Source organism: Microtus oregoni, unplaced genomic scaffold, assembly GCF_018167655.1.
Source record: "Microtus oregoni isolate MIOR12 unplaced genomic scaffold, Mior012 000036F_ref0000092, whole genome shotgun sequence".
Classification (NCBI taxonomy): Eukaryota; Metazoa; Chordata; class Mammalia; order Rodentia; family Cricetidae; genus Microtus; species Microtus oregoni.
Window position 1 is genome coordinate 24,655,204 of NW_024543095.1, and position 20,544 is coordinate 24,675,747.

The window sequence follows — 20,544 nt, forward strand, 5'->3', positions numbered from 1 at the left end:
AGACTTAGAGAATTTCTGCTGTGCACTGAGCACTATTGGGTTGTTTTTGATGTCTCAAGGGTGCACCCTGCTGGAAACATAGTTTGCCAGGCAGTTTACATTTGAAGTTAGAGTGCTGCCAATAAAGAACCTGGAAGTGAATTACTAGGTCTATAGATAGCTCTGGGGAGGAGAGGGAGCGGTGAGGGAAGGAGAGACGAGAGAGGAGAAAGAACGAGTTTGAGTATGAAAATGAGTCAATGGACTGAGACCATCCCCACAGTTACATTCCTCTCCCGACTATGATAAATGAATAAATTGAACCGAGGAGTCCTGACCAAGTTTTTATTGTTTTCCATTTGACATTTGAAAAGCTGTTAGGGGTTCTAACAGGGGACTGTGGCTATTCTTACCCTTGCATGAAGGCCACTGCTCCTTTATTTGGGGACGGTCATTTCTTTTCCTTTTTGACTGAGTTTCAGAGGGACTCACACGGAGTGCTGAGGGAGGAAGAGGACACTCGATGAGCCAGATCAGCCGAAGCAGGCCTGGCGATCAGTGGGGTGACAGATGGGGCAGCAGCGTCACCCTATTATCCTCTGACATTTGCGATTCAGAACCATTAAAAGGATTCTTAGTAGTTACTCCAGTAACTTCCCTTGATCCGAAGACTCCCAGTCAAAACCTCTCAACAGCAGATTAAGAACAGAGTCTAGAATTTATGTTTGTGTAGCCAACAAATTGCAAATCTTTTTAATTAACTCAGTGTTCAGGTACAGAATATGCAGAGTAGAGAAATTCTTGTGAACTCACCCGACACAATTTAAGTTCCAGGAAGTCTGGCACTTTGAATATTGTACCCATAATAAATTTAATAATATTATTCTGTATCACAATGCATCTCATAGCTAGTAACATTTTTGTTTGCTGTTAAAAGTCTTGATGCTTAGTTTAAACTTCCACCTTTGAAATTATTTGCCTATGAATAATTTATGTATTCAGTAATCACTGAGAATTTCTATGAACTGAAAAAATCTAAATTTATAGATGTGTGGAATATCTAATAGTAAGAGCAACAGTGGAATTGTCATGCTATATGATATTTGTATTTAATTATGTGGTAGCTAATTTTGATTTTACATTTTCCCTTTAGTATTTTGCCTCCCCACCGCATTTCTTTATTCTCTGACTATTTCTCTCTGTCTCCTCTTTTTCCATTCTCTCCTTCCCTCCATTACCTTCCCCCTCCTTTCCTTCAGACCCTTTTAAAACCAAGAGTTCTCAGGTCTAGGAGAACTTGCTTGGTTTATAAGATTGCTTTCTGTGTAAGCACAAGGACCTGTGTTTGGATCTTGGGGGCCTATGTAAAAAGTCTACACTTGGTGTGAGCATCTCTAGTCCCATAGCTCTTCTGGAGAGTTGGGAATCAGAGACAGAAGGATCCCCAGAAACATGAAAACCAGTTAGCTGGGTGTGTACAGTAGAAAAATATCAAAGCCAATCAGCAAAGTCACCCTGTCTTAAGGTGGAAGGCAGGGACCAGCACCGAGGTTGTTTCCTGCCCTCTACATGTGTGATGGTCCACATGTGTGCTCAGTCTTACTGTCCTGCTCTCCTTCCCTACTCTCTCTCTCTCTCTCTCTCTCTCTCTCTCTGTCTCTCTGTCTCTGTCTCTCTCTCTCTCTCTCTGTCTCTCTCTCTCTGTCTCTGTCTCTCTCTCTCTCTCTCTCTCTCTCTCTCTCTCTCTCTCTCTCTCTCTCTGTGTGATACACACACACACACACACTCCTCAGACTCTACTGCCGTTTCGTGGGAAGACTATAGCCAATTTTAATCAGCTCCTTCTCTGGGCAGCCTTACCCTACACAGCTCAGAAGCCTGACAACTCAAAACTAAACTGTATGAAATTGCTGGAGTTTGTTTTGTTTGCAAAACGGAGGCCATTTCACAAGGCTTAACCCGGCAGTTGTTGGTGTACATATCACAGCCTTCCCTCCCAGACACGCAGAGTTAAGTCGGACATCAAAGCCCAATAGGAGCGGAGTGCTGCGCCTGTGGTAGGCGTCCAGCATCTGCCAAATGAGCGCATGCACATATAAACGCACAGGCAAATGAAACAACTCCGTACATAAGAGCGAAATTACACGGTACAGATTCGGTAATGGGACTGGTGGAATATATTAATCATACAAAGCAGCTTGGCAATTACTTAAAGCCTTTTAGAACAACGTTCTGTTTTTAATTTAACTTTGCTTTATTAACAAGAGATTGGCATCGCCTGTGGGAAAAAGCAGTCCTGGCGTATCTCACTGCTGACTCTTCATTAAGGAACGAGAAATGGAAGCATTATAGGCGTTAAAGGAGGGGGGAGGCACTGTGGACCTAAAAGAGAGAAAACTTCAGGGGTTGGTAAGATTTCCATGAAGCAAGCAGATTTCCACTTGGCAGTGAGGTTTCGTTTCGGGGTGGGATATGAAATTGGAAAGTCTTGGTATATTTTCCCCCTTTTCCATGTGAACCTGGATTTGCTTTTTTTTTTTTTTTATTCCTATAGAAAACACAAAGATGTAAAACCTTCATGTTGAATCGGGCTTCAACTTTGGGACCATATCCCACGCATGTGTTCTCCCTACAGCTGTCTGTGTCACCACGAAGCACACTTGTCCAGGCACCAGGACGAAAACGATGCATCAGAGTCAAATATGAGGCTCATTTCCACAGTGGAAGGAGCTGTTTAGCTTGTGTTGGGAAGGTCAAGGAAATGGATGCTGGAATAGCTAAGGGAAAGTGTAGGGTGCACACAAGCAGAAAACCCATTCCTAGGGAAATTAGAAAGCATTCAGTGGAGATATTAATTGATTTGGTTTCCGGATTGCATGTCTCTATCATGCCTATAGATTAGCATAACCAGGAGACTAAAAGAAGAAATGAAGGAGAGAAGAAAGGAAACAATCAAAGTACAGAAGAATGTAAGGGAGAGGTAGGGAGAGGGAATCATACAATCAATTTGCTTATATATAATATATTATACAATATATTTTATATTATAGTATATATTGCTGTTTAAATAATATGTAGAGGTAGATGATGTTAAAATGGAATATGAGGGCTGATTTGTCAATCTGTACTACTTAGTAAGTACTGATATATTTAGACTATATGTAATATAGTATAGGAGTTCATGACAAAATAATTTAAGAGTTCATTTTTATATCATCTAACCATATGGTGAATACTATTGTCTTTAAAAATATCAAAATAAGTTCATCTCACCTTAAGTGAACTTTCGTTCACTGATTTCACAGGCGATCCCCTTATATGCGGGTGGGCAGGAGCACAGGCACTGTCCGTCCAGGAGAACCACTGTGCCTCCATTTTGACACGGATGGCATTTTTTCACATTGAACTCATTGATATAGTTTTCGATAGCTCTTTCCAAGTTTTGTCTCTTTATGTATGAATCTTTTATTTTCAAAGGAACCAGATTATATATAGGGGCGAGCTGTAAGAAAGAAAAGATTCAGTCTTGTGTCTTTTTCTACAAAGGAACTTGTAAAACACCATTCACTCAATCACTGACTCACAAATTCTTTGATTTTCTGGAAGCTTATTGAACGGTTATTGTTGCCAGATACAACGTTAGCTTTTGAGGTTACTTTAGTGATCAAAAGTAGTCACAATGCATGCTATCATGGAGGTAACATTTACAAATAAAGAGAGTGAGAAGGTCATCTCTATATCAAAACTGTCATCAAGTCAGTGGGAAGCCAGTGCTGGGAGATGTTATTTGCAATACCATTAAGATGAAAATGCCAACATCTACCAAGGCTTCACAACCGTCCACTAATATATTTTTGGTAAACAATAAAAATGGCCCCCATAGGTCCATACGGAGTGGCACCACTAGGAGGTGTGGCCTTGGTAGAGAAGGTGTTGTTGGAAGAAGTGTATCATAGGGAGAAGGAGACTGAGGACTCGGAAACTCAAGCCATTTCTCGTGTGGCTCAGTCTCTCTCTGCTGCCTGCAGATCCAGATGGAGGGCTCTCAGCTCCTTCTCCAGCACCATGTCTGCCTGCATGCTGCCATGCTTTCCACCGTGATTATTATTATAAAGGACTGACCCTCTGAATGGTAAGCCAGCCCCAGTTAATTTTTTTTTCTTTTTAAGAGTTGCTGTGGTCGTGACATCTAATCATAGAAATAAAACCCCAAGACAGTGCCCTTACTCATATTTCAAGTTGGTTCTATCCCTTTAGAAGAAAGAAACGTCTTCCCAACTCTGCCACAGTGGCATAATTGGGGTGAGCATGCAGCAGAGTTATTTTGGATTTTGGAAAAAAAAATTATCTTGTTTTGCCTTCAAAAGAAAGTCAAGGCCAGATAATCTAAGATATGGGACTGAAGGGACGCAGAGGAAACAGTTTGGATAATGCTATCAAAATAGTGTTCAAAGAGATAAAGATGAAGGCCACGCGGCAGTGACAGTTTCAAAGAGGCCTAAACCCTAGTGTCAGCACAGCCCCTGAAGGCATTCTGCTCAGCTTACCTTAGCTGAGTTTTGTCTTCTAGTAAGTACAAAAAGGTTTTGAGGTTTTTCTCCTATACTCACCAGCTCTCCTGTCATTGTAGACATATTTAAGAAGACAGTCTATCATGAAACTTGCTAAAATATCAAGTTTCATATTAATCACATTTAGATATCTTCCAGTCATCCAAAATAATTAGCAACGTCATCAAGGAAATGGACCAAATGTGGTTCCTTAATGGAATGAGAATTATTTTTTACCCCTATGGAAGAGAGATAGACACAGCATGCACTGTGCCATTATGGCTGTAGCCTACAGAACGCTAACATGTGGCCCTTTAAAATACGGGCGGTCGGTACCATCCAGTGCACGTCTGCTCAGAATACAACAGAACAAAGTGGCAGGTTTGTTCTCCATTTGTTGTTATCTCATGGCATTTGAGAAGCTCAGAACGTAGATTGCCCACGTCCTCAAAGGGAAGAGTGAGAGTCGGAAAAGGGGAAGTGGCAAAGAAACACTGAGACCAGAAAAGGTGAGGGGCAGAGGTGGCGCTAAGGAGCAAGATTCAAGTCAGAAGAACGCATCCATTTGCACCAGGTGAGCCACGAATTTGGCTACATCTGCTAGTCCTCTGAAATAACATACAAGGGGATTTATCAATCCCGTGCATATAAGAAAGTGCACCTGATTTCCAGGAGAACCAAAATGAGATTAAAGACTAATATTTCCCATGAGTTCCCATAAAGGGAACATTTATTACATAACATCCTTTCAGAAAATGAAGTGGGCTTACATAATCTTGTTTCTTATAATGTCAAAACAAAACCTTACAGGAAGCCAGTGTATTAAATTACAGCTACGCTCATCTAGATGCCTGTGCTTTGGCAGAGGTTGGAAGCGTTGTATCTCTCTGGTAATCTGGAATAGACATAGTTTCTCTCTGCTGACATGTTAAGGATTTGATTGAAACAGTGGCTATAAGGGAAAAATAAACAGTGTTCAGCGATCTGTGGAGACAAGATGTAGGCTATTTGCGGCAGTCTACAAGCAAGCTGGAAGTGAGATTAACATTTTTTCCTGAAGATTGAAGACTGTGACAGTAGTCAGCCTGTATTCTTTGTATGGAGGGAGGCCAAGAGCAAGACATTGGGATATTGAAAGCCACAGGCTCTATTTAGTACAGTACCACCATGGTCTTTTTTTTTTAAAATTTATTTATTTATTAAAGATTTCTGTCTCTTCCCCGCCACCGCCTCCCATTTCCCTCCCCCTCCCCCAATTAACTCCCCCCACCCCCAGCCCGAAAAGCAATCAGGGTTCCCTGCCCTGTGGGAAGTCCAAGGAACCCCCACCTCCATCCAGGTCTAGTAAGTTGAGCATCCAAACTGCCTAGGCTCCCACAAAGCCAGTGCGTGCAGTAGGATCAGAAACCCATTGCCATTGTTCTTGAGTTCTCAGTAGTCCTCATTGTCCGCTATGTTCAGAGAGTCCGGTTTTATCCCAGGCTTTTCCAGACCCAGGCCAGCTGGCCTTGGTGAGTTGGGATGTTCTACTGGGAACCCACCATGGTCTTTGTAGTATAAGATATACTACAATATATACTACCATCATAATTATCAATTGTTTTACTTAGTATAATGTGACTTTCTCATTCTTCCAAGATGAACCTCTTTTTTTCCAACCTAACTATGAAGATCGCTGCTTTAATTTGCAACAGATGATTAAATACAAACAATTTAATAGTTTAGGGTGGTAGGGAGAGAACCCATAAGTCTCTGAACAATCAAGTAAAAAGATAATTGTTTCAGCATCCCCAGAACTTGCCATGTTGTCTACAGACAATAGAATCCTTCTCCTCACCCAAAGGTGAACTAGTGATTGTAGATGACAGATTACCTGATGAAATTAGTAACCATTCTCCCAAAGGTCCATTTCTATAAGATTTATGAGAGCAAAACTCCTTAGAATATATTTCAAGGTCAAACTTGATAATTTTTTATTTTGCTTGTGTGTGCGTGTGTGTGTGTGTGTTTTGTGGTACCAGAGTGTTGAGCACAGGCCCTTGTCTAGGCTAGGTCAGGGCTCTACCCCTGAGATGTATCTGGAGATGCATTTTTGTTTTTGAGACAAGGTCTTATTAAGTTGCCTTAAACCTTAAACTTGCCACGCTCCTACATCATCACCCTAAATAGATAGGATCACAGGTAGGTGTTGCCACACTAGGCTACAAGGTTAAACTTAACTGTATCACACTTCTCTTTAGGGATTTAAACAGGCAGGGAAAGTCGATTTAAAAAAAAATAACCATTTCTCCCTTTCAAAATATTCTCTGTAAGAAGATACATTTACAAAGTGGTCCTTGGGACAGTGCAGCTGCCATTTCCTTGGACGGGACATTGATGTGGATGAACTAGGCTTTCAGTTTGTGAAGGACGAAACAGACAACTAGAGGGGGCAGAATCTTCCTGAGCTAATGATCTGAACAGTAAGCAGGATTCACCACATACTGAACCCAGAGCACCGTGCTGACTGGGCTGATGAAAGTCGTCGAATATTCTAGTGAACACAGTTGGGACTTTGTAGCAGAGACTTTATTCCCCAGATATAAAACGCCAGCTCTGAAGCATGCCTCACTGTTTACAACCTCCCAGAGACTAGTCTTGGATCCCTTTGTACAGGACAAACTGAGCTTAGTTTACAGGGCTGAGAGAACAAGGTAGCTTAGATGTCCTCTGCCTTCATCTTCCATTCTTCCCTTATTGAAAATCCTCTGTCGCAGATTTTATTTACTGAGTCCATAATAATGGATTTAAATAAAATTTATATTTAACAAATAGGCTTCCTTTGCTTTTTATTTTCTTATACAAGCCAGTTTTTTTTTTCATTTCTATTTTGTCTAATTTGGGGAAAAACACCTTTAATTTATAAGTTGCTGTTGTTGCTGTTCTGGGAGTTGAACCCAGGAATTAATATAAGCTAAGCAAGTGCTCTACCACTGAACTATATATATGATATCTGTCTTTGTCTTTCCTTCCTTCCTTCCTTCCTTCCTTCTTTTCTCCTCCTCTGCCTCCTTCCCTTCCCCCTTCTTTCTTTCCTCCTCCCTTTCCTCCACTTCCAGTTTCAATTTTGAGCCAGAGTTCCTCTAAGTTGCCCAGGCAGGCCTTGACCTTGAGATCTTCTTACCTTGGCCTCCCAGCAGCTAGAGTTACAGTCTGGGCTCCCACACTTTATATAAAGTTATGTATGCACATATGTTAAAGGCTTTATTTCTACAGCCAACATGCAGAACTGGTTGCAATTTTCAATTTCTGGGTTCTTCCTTCACATTAGAGAGATAGTTTGGGTAGCTCTAATGAACCCTTTAAAGACAATAAAATAAAGTGAGGAAGTAAAATTCTCTGAAAACTACTACTATAAAAAATGTCAGCCTTTCTAAAATGTAATAAAACTGACATTGTGAACAAAGATAAATTTAACTGGAGAAAAGAAACAATAAGGCACGCACAGAAAGTGGAAAGCTATAAAGGCAAGCAAAACTATTTTTCAATAGTGCCAGGAAAACAAGAAGTAGTGAATAACACATACATATTTTAGTAAATCAAAAGACGCAGCCGAATGGCCACGGTGTTTACATCTTTACAATTGGAAAATATTGCCTCCCCTTTAAGAGTAAGCAGGAGACTACAGACTCTCAGGGTTTCCTGGAGTGGACGTTATTATCACCGTTATGCAAGAGAGAGACAGATTCCCATCTATATCCCCAGCAGTTGGGAGACTAATGCAGAAGGATTGCTGAGAGTTCAAGCCTACGCCAGGCTACAGAGTTAGACCCAGGCTCATGGAACAGAACCAGACAAAACATCAAAACAAAAAAATCAGAAAATTCCAGCTACTCAAAAGGTTAAAGCAGAAGGATCATTAAAGCTCAGGAGTTAGGCCAGGTGCTGGAAGTACATGCCTTTAATCCCAGCACTTGGGAGGCTGAGGCAGGCAGATCTCTGTGAGGTCGAGACCAGCCTTGTTTACAGAGTGAGTTCCAGGATTGGCTCCATAGCTACTGAGACACTCTGTTTTGAAAAACAAAACAAAACAAAACAAAAAACAAAAATAAGTTCAGGAGTTACAGCCCATCTGGACAATGAGAAAGAGGATGGGAGGGCGTTAATTCTCCGATCACAAGAATTACTCATCTTGTTTTAATGTTTGACATATGAATATCCTTTCCACAATGACTCTGAGATGAGGGTCTCCTGCTGTGTGATACCCAGAGAAGACAAGGTGAGCCAAAGGCCAACAGAAGAGAACCATCCATTCTTAACGACTACTTTGGGCCAACCCGTACTATACACTCTATACGAACAATCTTAATAAGCCTTCAAAACCACATGGAGATCTGCAGAATTTAGTGTTGTAAAATCAGAAATGTCCCACACCTAGTGAGTGACAGGCAGTCCCAGGAGTTCCTCTTAGGTTGTCTGACATTACACTATTTCTTCTCTGCAATTCTTTTATCCAAGGAAATCATGTGCGGGCATTTGAATAGTGCCATCTCTGTCTTCTAAAGGCAGAAGCAGTCCTTACTTTTTGATTAATGAGTGCAGGAGCATCAATCAAGGACGAGGCCCAGTTGGCAACATCGCTTGCTTCGAGTATCTTGTCTCCTCTGTGAAGCTTTTCTTTCAGGAGAACTGCATGCTTCCCTGCTCCTCCTCTTATGTTTGCAATGACACCGTGTATGATGCTGTCACTGGTGAGATTTACTGGAACAAAACAAGGAAGACTTGAAGAAAGAGGCATTTGCATCTTGGTGGTCACTTCCCTTGACGAATGTGTATTATGTCTCTCTAGGACAGCTCAATGTGTCTGCTGAACTCCCGTGTATATGTGATGCACATAAATCTTATCTCCATAGTCTAAGAGGGGAATTTTTCTCAGCAGTCAATATATAGATTTCAACCATCTTCGTTTTGAAAAACAATGGTTGTACACTCGATCCAGGTAGATTGATAACTTATAGCTCATCATATAAATACAAGTATATATAGGGAAATTAATGTGACTTTGGATGTATTTTATATATTTGTACAAATGACGAATATATAAAATATACAAATATTTATATATTTGTATAAATATGAATGAAGATAAACTTTCAAACTTCATTCATATTTATTTATATTGTGTATAGTATGCTTTAAATTATCTTCTTATTATGGAAATATTAAACATATCTAAAAAGGACTGAGATAAAAGTAAACTTGTTCCCATCCCATATCCTATTCCACTTTCTCTGTTCCTCTCTAAACTGAACCACTTTAAAAATTTCTAAAACATTTAGAGTCATGGGGTTTTAAAGCTATCCCAAGATGCTTTTGCTTAGCCTTCGTCATTTGTACAAAGGAGAAATCTGGAAAGATGTGGTAGAAAGGCTAGTGTAAGGTCACGCAATTAACCTAATGTTGCAAGATGCCAACTCCAGTGCTTTGTCCCTTTGTTGGTCCCAATCACATCCACAAGTAGACAGACTTTAAACAATATCCAGATCTCCCTTCGATAGTTCCTTCACCACCAGTTGGCTCTTTAGAGGTGAATCAGAAATGTTTTGGGTTTCAAATAAAAAGTTTAATACAATTTTTAAATAAAAGTAATTTCAAGGATTTCTGATTAGATGTGATGTCTGCAGCCTGTTTTTATGTTTGCAAGGCACTGCGCTGGTTGAGGGCTAAGGAAAGGCTAACCAATCAAGCCAAGCGGATGTCGATCTGGGAAAGTGACTTAGGTCTTGTTCTTTGTAATGGACACAAGGTCCCACATTAGCCCATGCAAGGCCTTGTGAAAATTTAGGAGAAAAGGAAACTTGTCTTCAAGACACTTTGCTGCCAGTGACTGGTTTTCTGTCATTGCGAAAGATACACAGCCCGTGAGCATTGTGCCTCCCTTTCACAGTCCCGACTCGGACAGATATGTGTCTGGGGGCTACTTGTGCTCATAGTGATTAGGAAGGAGCTAAATAGTTCTTAAGGGATTCCAGGTTTTCTCCCGGAAGATGATAGAGTGCTGATTATGGGAGGCAATGCTCTTGGCTATTGGCTCTGCCTTTCCCAGTCTAACCAACCAGTCCATACTTACCTCTTAAACCACCTCCTCCTATTATTGTGCAACCATTTGTGTTAACAGTTGCTTTGGTGCTAGCTTCATCAAAGAAGGTATGTAGAGGGGTATTTAAGGATGCATCCACTTTAAACCCAAGACACTTCTTTACATCATTCACTTCAACACCTGCGTTAGAGATTCATATGCAAATTATTTGAAATGGTCTATCAACATCAGAAATGAATTCAAACTTTACTATTTTGTGACAAATATACCTATGTTTCTGGCCATTATTTACTCAATAGTAACATCATGTCTTTCCTCCAATGTCTTTTTATTGATATCTAGTAGCATCCTTTCACTTGGCTACCAACTTAGTAACAGAGGATGTATTAACTTTACCACCTGTTTGAAAAGGATTTAGGTCAATCAAGGTGGTTATAGGAAAGTCCTTTGGAATGCCCAAGGAAGAGAGCAATGTCCAACATGCATTGAATGGTAATTACATGCATGGCATTATTCTGAACATTCTATATGAGTTAAATAATTCAATCCTCACATTAACCTTTTGAGGGATCACTCAGTTTCAGTTGAGTCTACAGAATTACAGAACAATACCCAATTGTTTTGGACATATGATTTGAATATATATTTGAACTTCTTTTTAGCTCACAAATAACAATCTTGGAAGTTAACTCACTGTGGTTAGTATATGCCTACCCAAGCAGTTATAGCCATAAATTCTGTGAAGTCTGTAGTTTGTTATCTATTGTCTTTTTATATATGTAAAATATGTAAATATCATATAGAAAAATAACTCTATAATAAATAATATATAAAATAAATTAAATAGATAATAAAACAAATAGAAAACAAATAATAAATAAAAATAGAAAACAAAAAGATCTATCTATCTATCTATCTATCTATCTATCTATCTATCTTACACTTACATTATTGTATAGTGACTCCATGACCTGCAATTGTTATGATTTGTTAACACAGTCATTTTGAGTTTACTTTATTCTTTTTATTTTAATGAAACAGAGGCTTTCTGTGATACCCAAACTGGCCTCAAACTCCTAGTCCTTAGCAAGCCTCTTATGTTAGCCTCCTAAGTAGCTGGGATTACAGGCATATATTGCTGTACTGGACTGTTCTACTCTATTCTTGAGAGGATTAGATGAACCTTTAGGTCCAAGGCATCTCCCAACTATAGGGGATGCATGGATGAAGTACCATATTACCCTTTTCCCATAGTTTTTAGCATAACAGTCTTACTCAACATGGCCTCAACTAAACTACCCTCATAAGATTATAATGATCACCATAAAAGGCAAACTAACTTTTAAACCTTATTTTAACACATAATTGTACAATAGTAATGGTTCTTTCTTCCTCTCAAAGACAACATTTATAACAATTTGTTTCCACCGACACTGAAGACTATGTTAAAGACAGTCATCATACATAAATTGAGCAAGTCCAAGGATTAAGAGATAGGTTATATACATTGTTTCTTATACCTTCTTCCACATCTTAACTAAAGTTTCCTTGGAAGCTGTATTCCTATTGATAGCCATTCCATTATAGTATGATTTGGTGAATTTCTCAGTAATAGTGTTGGGTACTTTGGGAGCAAGTGAGCCTATTCAAAGTGGAAATCAATGAGCCACTTGATAGACAGTTAGATGTCAAAGGTCAGAGCAGAATCTCTCAAAGGAATGGATTATTAGATTATTTCATTCTAAGAGTTTGCTCAAAAGGGGCAATGAAAGTAGTAATATTCAATCAGAATCACATTTGTAACTAGAATTGTATTTCCAGGTATTACCTTGATCTTTCATGGAAGCTTTATCCAAGACATATATCAGTTCATAGAGTCCTCCCAGAGACCCAGAGCTACTGTAGTGAGTGCCATAGGTTTCCAAAAATCCAAAATACTCTCCTTTTTCATAGAAGGTTGGCAAAGCATTTAGGTCATCCAGGAAAATTTTGGTCAGCACAATATCCCGATTTCTCATCACAAATCTACCCACGTGAACCTTTCCTTTCACATGTAGGAATACCTTTCCCTTTGTTGAGAAAGCAGCAGAAAAAGAGAAATATGACGTTTATCACTGTCATTAAAACAAAATCGTAAAACCTAGAATACTCAAAGGGAATGATATTTTAGCAGTGACCTCTACAGCAGACCACATCAGAATGGATAGACATAAGCTGTTGTTGTTGATAACGTTTGGCAACTGAAGCTCTCAGATATGCTCAGTCAGACACTTTAACGACGTACCTGGTAGTTTCTCATAAAACGAAACACTCATCTGCCTTCCTAAACAATAATGCCACCTTTAAGTGCTTACCGAAGGATTTGTTCCAGGATTTCTCAGCAGCATTCAGCAGCATAGCTTCAAACAGGAAAAAGCTCAAACATCCATTGACAAAGAAGTTGCTGAGCATCTTAGTGTCGCATCCACACCAAGGGGTTTGGAGCCATCAGTCAAAAGAAACAAACTACTGACCCATTTCACAAGTAATCTCAAACACATGGTGATTGAAAGAAGTCCTTCACAAAGTAGTGCACACTGCACAATCCCCCTCACAGCCACAGACAAAACTAAGCGGCCATAGGAGACATCTGGTCAGTGACTGCTTCTCACTCAGTAGGGAACTGACTGTGAAGGACATGTTGGAATTTTCTTGGGGTGGTAGAACGTTCTACATCTTGTTTGAAGACCTAGGTTCTATGCTTGAAGGTGTGTGCTCTCTATATGTTGGAGTGGCTTCTGAGCCCTCAGTGGTGAGTGCCAGAACTCTATTGACAAGAATCTTACAGGAACTCACTTCATACATCACAAACCATAATGAGTTCTTCATCTTCTGACCCACATACTACTAATTCTCAGAGATGAGCAAAATGGAACAGGATTTCTTTCTCAGTACTGCCAAAACCAGAAGTGCATCTTGGGATTTGGAGTAAAATAGATGTGATAATTTTTGGCTCAACCGATTTCAAAGGTAGGTCTTAGATAATTACTATCTAAACTGGCTATTCTTTCTTTCGTCTTAAGACAACAAAAATGATTCTTCTGACCTTGTGAGCCCTACCAGTTGCTACCCATTTCCTAGCCCTCATTAGACACAGCATTGCATGAAAAACTTTTTTAAATAGACATTCTATTTCCAAGTCTTCTTTTCCTAGTTTCTCTGTAATCTATCTTTTTTCTTGGAGGGGAAGGAGTGTGCTGTAAATGACTCAGAGCCTGCTATGCAGACACCCTTCCTGAGCTAGATCCCCATTTCCTTAGATCTAATACAGCTGTTCTGCTGCTCTCACAAGAACAAAACCTTTCTGGCCAAAGTTTCTGATGACCTTCATCATCCTAAGGCCAGTGGTCACCCTCCTCTTTGTTGACTCATTAGCATATTTGGCACAGTTAATTGTTCTCTGTTCAGAAGAGTTTCGAGTCTGGTGCTGGAGAGTGGAGCTTCTCAAGCTAAAGAAGATGAACAGATTACCCCTGGGGTCTTGTTAACATGTAGTTCTGACTTAGCAAGTCTCGGTGGAATTGATGGGCTATCTTCCCATCGATATAGGTGCTGCTGGTCCAGAGACCACACGGAGCAACAAGGTCCAAGAACATCGTACTACGTGCTCTCTGGTTTTCTCTGTGGGTTTCTCCTTTTGCAGTTTTCTTTATATTAAAGTTTCCCAAATTTAACACTTATTCTTGCACTTATAAAATGTATGTTAATCGTGTGCTCATCCCACAAAGTCCTATGATTTTTAGGCATCATCTGGATATCAAAACGTTTTAAAATTCTATCTTGAACCCAGATCTCCTTCCCAAACTCCAGACTCCTAGCTCCCATTTATTACCTGGAACTTTCAACTGAGCACTTAACAGACTCTCACACTTCATCTAACTAGAACCTAACCCTGTCTTCCTTTTGCCTTGCTTTGCTTGAAAGGTTCTCCATCAGCAACCGCACCCTTCAATAGCTTAGACTCCAAGCATGAGAATCAGATTTGATGGAAACTATCCTTTCTGAAATGTAACCATGTCCCATCTGGATTCTTACGTAGGCTTTTAAACTTTATTTTTACACTTGTTCTTCACACACCCAACCTTTTCCCAACAGAGTACCCAGAGTGGCCATTTTTGATTTGACAATGAATGTCAAGAATTGAAACCAAATCCCTGTTACGGAGAGAAAATCTATCCTTTAGCGGTGATCACTGAGGTTCTGTGGGATTCAAATCCCTCCCAAATCCGTTCTCCTTCCAGCTCCATGTGACACAACCATGTCGTCAGACTCTTCCTGCCTCTGAGCCCCAACTTTAATAGCCCTTCTTCCAGATACTGTCTCGCTAATTCAGCTGTTTGGTGAGACTCCTTTACATATTTGCTCTCTCGTCATCTTCTCAACAGAAACTAATTGAATAACTGAGCACATATAAATATGGAGAGTGAGCGGTTATTGTTATGAATGCAGTTGAAGCATCTAAGCAGGTAATGATGATGTCAGAAAAGGAAGAGTAAGCCTCTGATCGGCATCACACCGATGCTGAAAACATTTTTATATTTATTCTGTCGGTGATGATGTGAACGTTGGAATCTGGCTTAAGTGTAAACACACACACACACACGCACACACACGCACACACACACGCACATATATTTAAAGTCTCAGCCTAAAAGTATGATTCCAAAATAGGCAGACTAATCTCATGTGCAACATGTACAAGAGCACAGCACCTTTGCTTTGGAGACAGGCTCTATAAAAAGCACATAGACAACATTCTGAGAGGCCATGTGGTAGAGAAGGAAAAATCCTCCAACTGAATTCTTCATTGTATGAACAGTCATGGCCATTTGTAAGCGGGATGCTCTGACACTTAGGTCTCAGTCAAACGGCACACTCTCCACCCTTAGAACACTTTCTGCCAGCTAATGCCCAGGGTCCGACTCACCGACTACTGCCCAGCATCTGAGAGTTCTTTGACCTCTGCAGTTTGCTGCCTGTTGCAGAAATCTCTGTGAAGATTTCCTAAGTTTTACTGTCATTTCCTATTACCTTACAAAGAGCTTGGTCAGTTTGAAATAAGTTCTAATCATAGTCTCTATATAAATTATCCCAGTTCTTACCGACTTTGAAAAATACTTTGATATTCGTTGAAACTTTTCCACCTTGGAATGGGTAAACTCAAAACCAATTGAATTGTCCTTCTTTTTCTCCGGCTTTGAAGAGTTTTTGTCCGAGAAAACTGAATCAACTCCTTCGACTTTCATAGGCACTTCAGTGATTTTAAACTTTAGAGCCAAATTTGCATTAACATTCAAGGTCGTGTCTCGTAAGAAGTCTCTGATTATATAAACCTCCTCTTCGTAATTCTCACTTATGAAATTTTTATCAGCCTTCGTCTAAAAGTGTATGATAATAATAAAGGAGCTGTTAAAAACAAATGGGAATCAGACAGCAATTCGAAAAACAGCAGAGCGAGGAAGCGACTTCTCTAGGTGAAGGGTGCTGGGGTTAAATTTCTGTGTTCGAATAGAGACAAAAATCAAGGCATAGTCCTCTGACATCTAATGGCACAGAATAAATGAACTGGAACATAAAACAATCACATTTAATTGTCTCCTGAACACCTTCTAGAAACCTCAGCAAGAAAAAGTAGCAATGCCTAAACTTCCATATCCAACATCTGGGGTTTTAATATAATCTGGGGTCCGAATGGCTTTAGCAGGCCTACCCCCCAAGTCGCACTGTCAGCAGCACATACAGCTCCTCTCCTAGGTTTAGGCCCTATCCATCCGACATCTGCAGCTTTCCATAGCCAGTGTCCTATGGTTCCAAAACTTCAAACGTCCTGGGGTCTCTTTTGCGAACAAGGTTTCCCCTTTATAGCTTCATCCACAGCCTACGAGGGCCTCCTTGCAGGGCACAGTGCCTAGCCTCAGTAGCTCCTCATGACTGCCCTCAATCTTGCATGTTTCATGTTTCAAAATCAGCATAATATGAATGATGTTTACCACACTGCCAAGTTTGGGGCCAGCCTCTTATGACCTAGTCTGGCTCCTCTTGGACCATATGTGTTCCCTTCTGAGTACTGACCCTGTGGAAACACTTCTGTTGCTCCAGGGGAAGCATGGGGCCTTCTCCACAAAGGCAGCACCAACCTGAGTACCAGGGTTCCTTGATGGATCCTCCGTGAAAAGAATTACTTGGTTAGTTTTAGATTCCATTTTACTCAGAGTTTCAGGTCACAGGTAGAATAAAGCCATATTTTTTTTTTTGGTTGAAATACCAGTGGTTCTGGGATGAAAGGGATAGTTACAGCTGGAGGGCTCTTTGTCATCCACGGTTAATCTCCTAAATCTTATGTGTTCACAGAGACCCAGGTTTAAACAGTACAATGCACCCACAAAACCTGACTCAGGCTAACAAAGCATTGATTTCAGCAACAAAGAGAGAGGCAAGGAGCAGCAGGTTGAAAAGGACCCGTGCTGTAAGTATAATCCGTTTTCACCTTCATTTCCATGGGCCTCAGATGTTCTCGCACTCCCTCTGAGTTATAAAAGAGGTCGCAGCGCATTGCCAGTCTATAACGTAATATCACTAATGAAGTTCTGAACTTTGGCTAAGTTTTTCACTAATTATGCTTTAAAAATAAGTAGTAACAAGGGTTCATTGAGTGTTTGCTATGTGCTAATAACCCTGGGAGGGATTTCCAAATTTATATCCCTGTATAGCAATGAGATGTGCAATATCATTTCTGTGTTGTTGGTTTTTGTTTTTTTTTTTGTTGTTGTTGTTTTTTCAAGACAGGGTTTCTCTGTGTAACAGCGCTGGCTATCCTGGAACTAGCTCTTGTAGACCAGGCTGGCCTCGAACTCACAGAGATCCGCCTGCCTCTGCCTCCCGAGTGCTTAAAGTGATTAAAGGCGAGCGTCACCACTACTTGGCTATTTCTGTTTTCTACATGAGGATGCTGAGTCATATGAGAAATACTTTACTAAAGACCTCATAGCTTCAGGCTAAGGTAGGGTTCCCACCCATGAAGGATGGGTTTTAAACCACAGCACATTTGAGATAAGATGCATCCAGTGAGGGGAGAGGGATAAGACCAAGATGTCATAACAGGTCAGCATTACTTTTTCAAATAGCAAATGGCAATAATTTATTGCCAATGAGTAACCCAAACAACCCAGTGGGTAATGGTGTTTGCTGCCAAGGCTAATGACTTGTGTTCCATCCCTGGGACCCACATGGTGGAAACAGACAATTGACCCCTGGAAGTTGTCCTCTGAATTCCATATGAAACCCACAGTTTTGCGTACACCACCACTCACAATAAATAAATACAATGTAACAAAAATTCATTCATCAGGCATCAGTCTGTGAGTAACCCCTCCGAACGTGCGGCTGATAACGGGCAATAAGAAAGTATACTTAACTCAGGCTTTGTACTGATACAGAACATGTGATGGATGATTTATTTTCCTGAGCATTTGAAACGGAGGAAAAGCTTTGTGCGTTAAAATAGAGATTTCCACTCACAAGAATTTATGCTTATTCATTATGATAAGACAAGCTTGGCAACTTGTTTTCCAAGCCCATAACAGGTTTGTCCAAGGTCACCACCAGCAGTCATAGTGCCAAGGAGGCATGGGGACTTAGCGAGGACTCAACTCATACACCTCTCTTCCCTGATTGGTACCAAATAAGAACTCAAGTCTACATTCCTGCCTGCTTTTTTATAAGCTTCATGGAAAAAACTCATTTGGAGGCACTAATCCCACCCACACTAATAAACAGTGATTTATAGATTTCATTTATTCCACATTGTGTGAACATAGATTAGTTTTGCAACAGAACGCTTAATGTGTTTGATTATGGCTTAGTGTTCCAAATATCCCAGGGGTGTAAGTAATGCACAGGGCAAAAACTACGCCTATCTCCCAAAGTGTAAAACATACTAAAATGTTGAGCCTTATGTCTTTCTAGAGCTGGGGCAAGGGGAACCAGTGTGGTTACTCTCCTGAGGTAGGCTGATGTTTAATCCAGGGTGTGACCCTTACCGTTCAAGGGTCAACCCTTACAAGTTTCACCTTTACACAGGCACTGCAGGGCTGGTCACAGAGGTTACATTAATTGTTGCTTAATCACCGTGGTCAAAATATGTGAGGGGAAACATATTTCCCCAAACATAAGAGGGGAAAGGCTGATTTTGTCTCATCATGTCTGAGATTGTGATGGGTATATTATGGCTACAGCTGGCACATAACAGTGAATAGTGCCCAGTAATGGGCACAGCTCTGACTGTAGCAGCAGAAGCCTCAGCAGGAAGCCTGTTCCTCCTGAGAAGGCAGAGGCAGAGACATTCAGACTGGAACGAGGGTTGGGGTAGATTTTCAAAGATCTCCCCTAGTGAGCACATCCTCCAGTCAGGCTCCAGGCCATAAAGGCTATCTAATTTCTCCAAACAGTAGCACCATCTGGACATCAAGTATCCAAACACATGAGCCCATGAAGGACATCTCATGGATTTCACTCTCAGGACCTACCACAGTAGCAAAGACTTCATAAAGTGAAGATGGGAGAATTGAAAACAAAAGAAGACAATATGCCAAACAACTTTCACCCATCATTAATGGTTTAAGGTGCCGTGTTTTCTATATTCCACTTAGAAAAGGACTTAAATTTTTTACTGTCATTTAATCACAATACCTTAGAGGCAGACACAGATAGATCTCTGTGAGTTTGAGGCCAGCCTGGTCTACATAGTGTGTGCTATTCTGGACAAGTCTATATAGTAAGAGTCCAACTCAAAAAAAAATCATTTACATTGTGTGTGTGTGTATGTGGTAGGCACTGTGTGCCATGGTGCTTGTGGAGAAGTCAGATAACGACTTGGGGGAATCTGTTTCCTTCTTCCACGATGTCGGCCCTGAGTATCAACCTCAGATATCCAGGCATGATGGCAAGTGTTTCTACCAGTTGAACCATCTTACAAGCTCAGAAAAGTACTTTCGGATAGACTGTTGACTCGTACTCACAAAATTTTGTTCTTAAATGAGGCAAACATGACACTATGGAGAAGGACCATGACCTCCAAATGTACCTCAGAACTGTGGGAATTTGGTGACTTTGTTTTAGCTTTACAGTAGCAAGAAATATGACAATTGGATCATCTGTGAACGAAGCGCCCATCTGGTCCAGATAGGAATCCTTAACCTCTACAGGCAAACAGAATGGTTTCATGCTGAAAATAGGTAGGGATTTATTTATGATGATGTTGCTTTTCAAACAATACCAGTTGTAATTTTTTTAAAAGTCTGTATGTCTTTTAGTCTGGTGGGAGTAACATCAGCAAAAAGAACTTTGCAGAAATGGAATGAAGAGGGCACAATGGGATTTCTTCACTGAAAGGACTAGTTCAAGGAACAGTTGACATGGAAGCAGTTTGATCATTTTGATCACACATAAAATCTGCTCTAATTTTGTTTTTAGTCATTTCAGAACTCTGGGTGCGTCTATAGAATATAGATATTCTACCAAATCTTTACCCTTGGGTGTATGTAGTCAGGCTAAATGAAAGGCTACTGTGTGTCTCTGAAGCCGTCTAAGATATACTCTTCTTTAAGTGAACCCATCGCTCACTTTAAATTCTTACTGTATTGAAATTTTCACCAAACCTACTATTAAATATTTCAAGGCACTTTTCCCCAACCAAAACAAAACAGTACGTTTTCCTTCATGGCGACTTACTTCATAGGCCAGAAAAGCAACGTTCCATGGTTTGCGATAGTATGTCAAAGTGTTTCCATCCCGTACCCGGTCACAGAGTCCGTTGTAGAACTCATTGTCAAACGGTGTGTTCAGGGGATCCATACCTAAGATATTGATCCTGAGAAGAAGAAGAATGGGGTCATATGG

General features: G+C 40.5%; 1 protein-coding gene across 3 annotated transcripts in view; it reads right to left on the reverse strand.

Moving 5' to 3' along the window:
• Nucleotides 1-310: 310 nt before the first annotated feature.
• C9 (complement C9) overlaps nt 311-20,544 on the reverse strand; it is a 39,528-nt gene continuing 19,294 nt past the window's right edge. Inside the window, exons 5-11 of one of the 3 annotated variants that reach the window (XM_041631343.1) lie at nt 20,377-20,515; nt 15,750-16,025; nt 12,437-12,677; nt 10,639-10,788; nt 9,091-9,269; nt 3,253-3,481; nt 311-479 (exon numbers count right to left, since the gene is read on the reverse strand). In XM_041631343.1, the coding sequence (XP_041487277.1) occupies nt 3,254-3,481; nt 9,091-9,269; nt 10,639-10,788; nt 12,437-12,677; nt 15,750-16,025; nt 20,377-20,515 (1,213 nt within the window). In that variant the 3' untranslated portion in view covers nt 311-479; nt 3,253. Of the gene's footprint in view, nt 480-2,214; nt 2,528-3,252; nt 3,482-9,090; nt 9,270-10,638; nt 10,789-12,436; nt 12,678-15,749; nt 16,026-20,376; nt 20,516-20,544 lie in introns of those variants that run through there. The other 2 variants (XM_041631344.1, XM_041631342.1) reach the window with 2 other exon arrangements.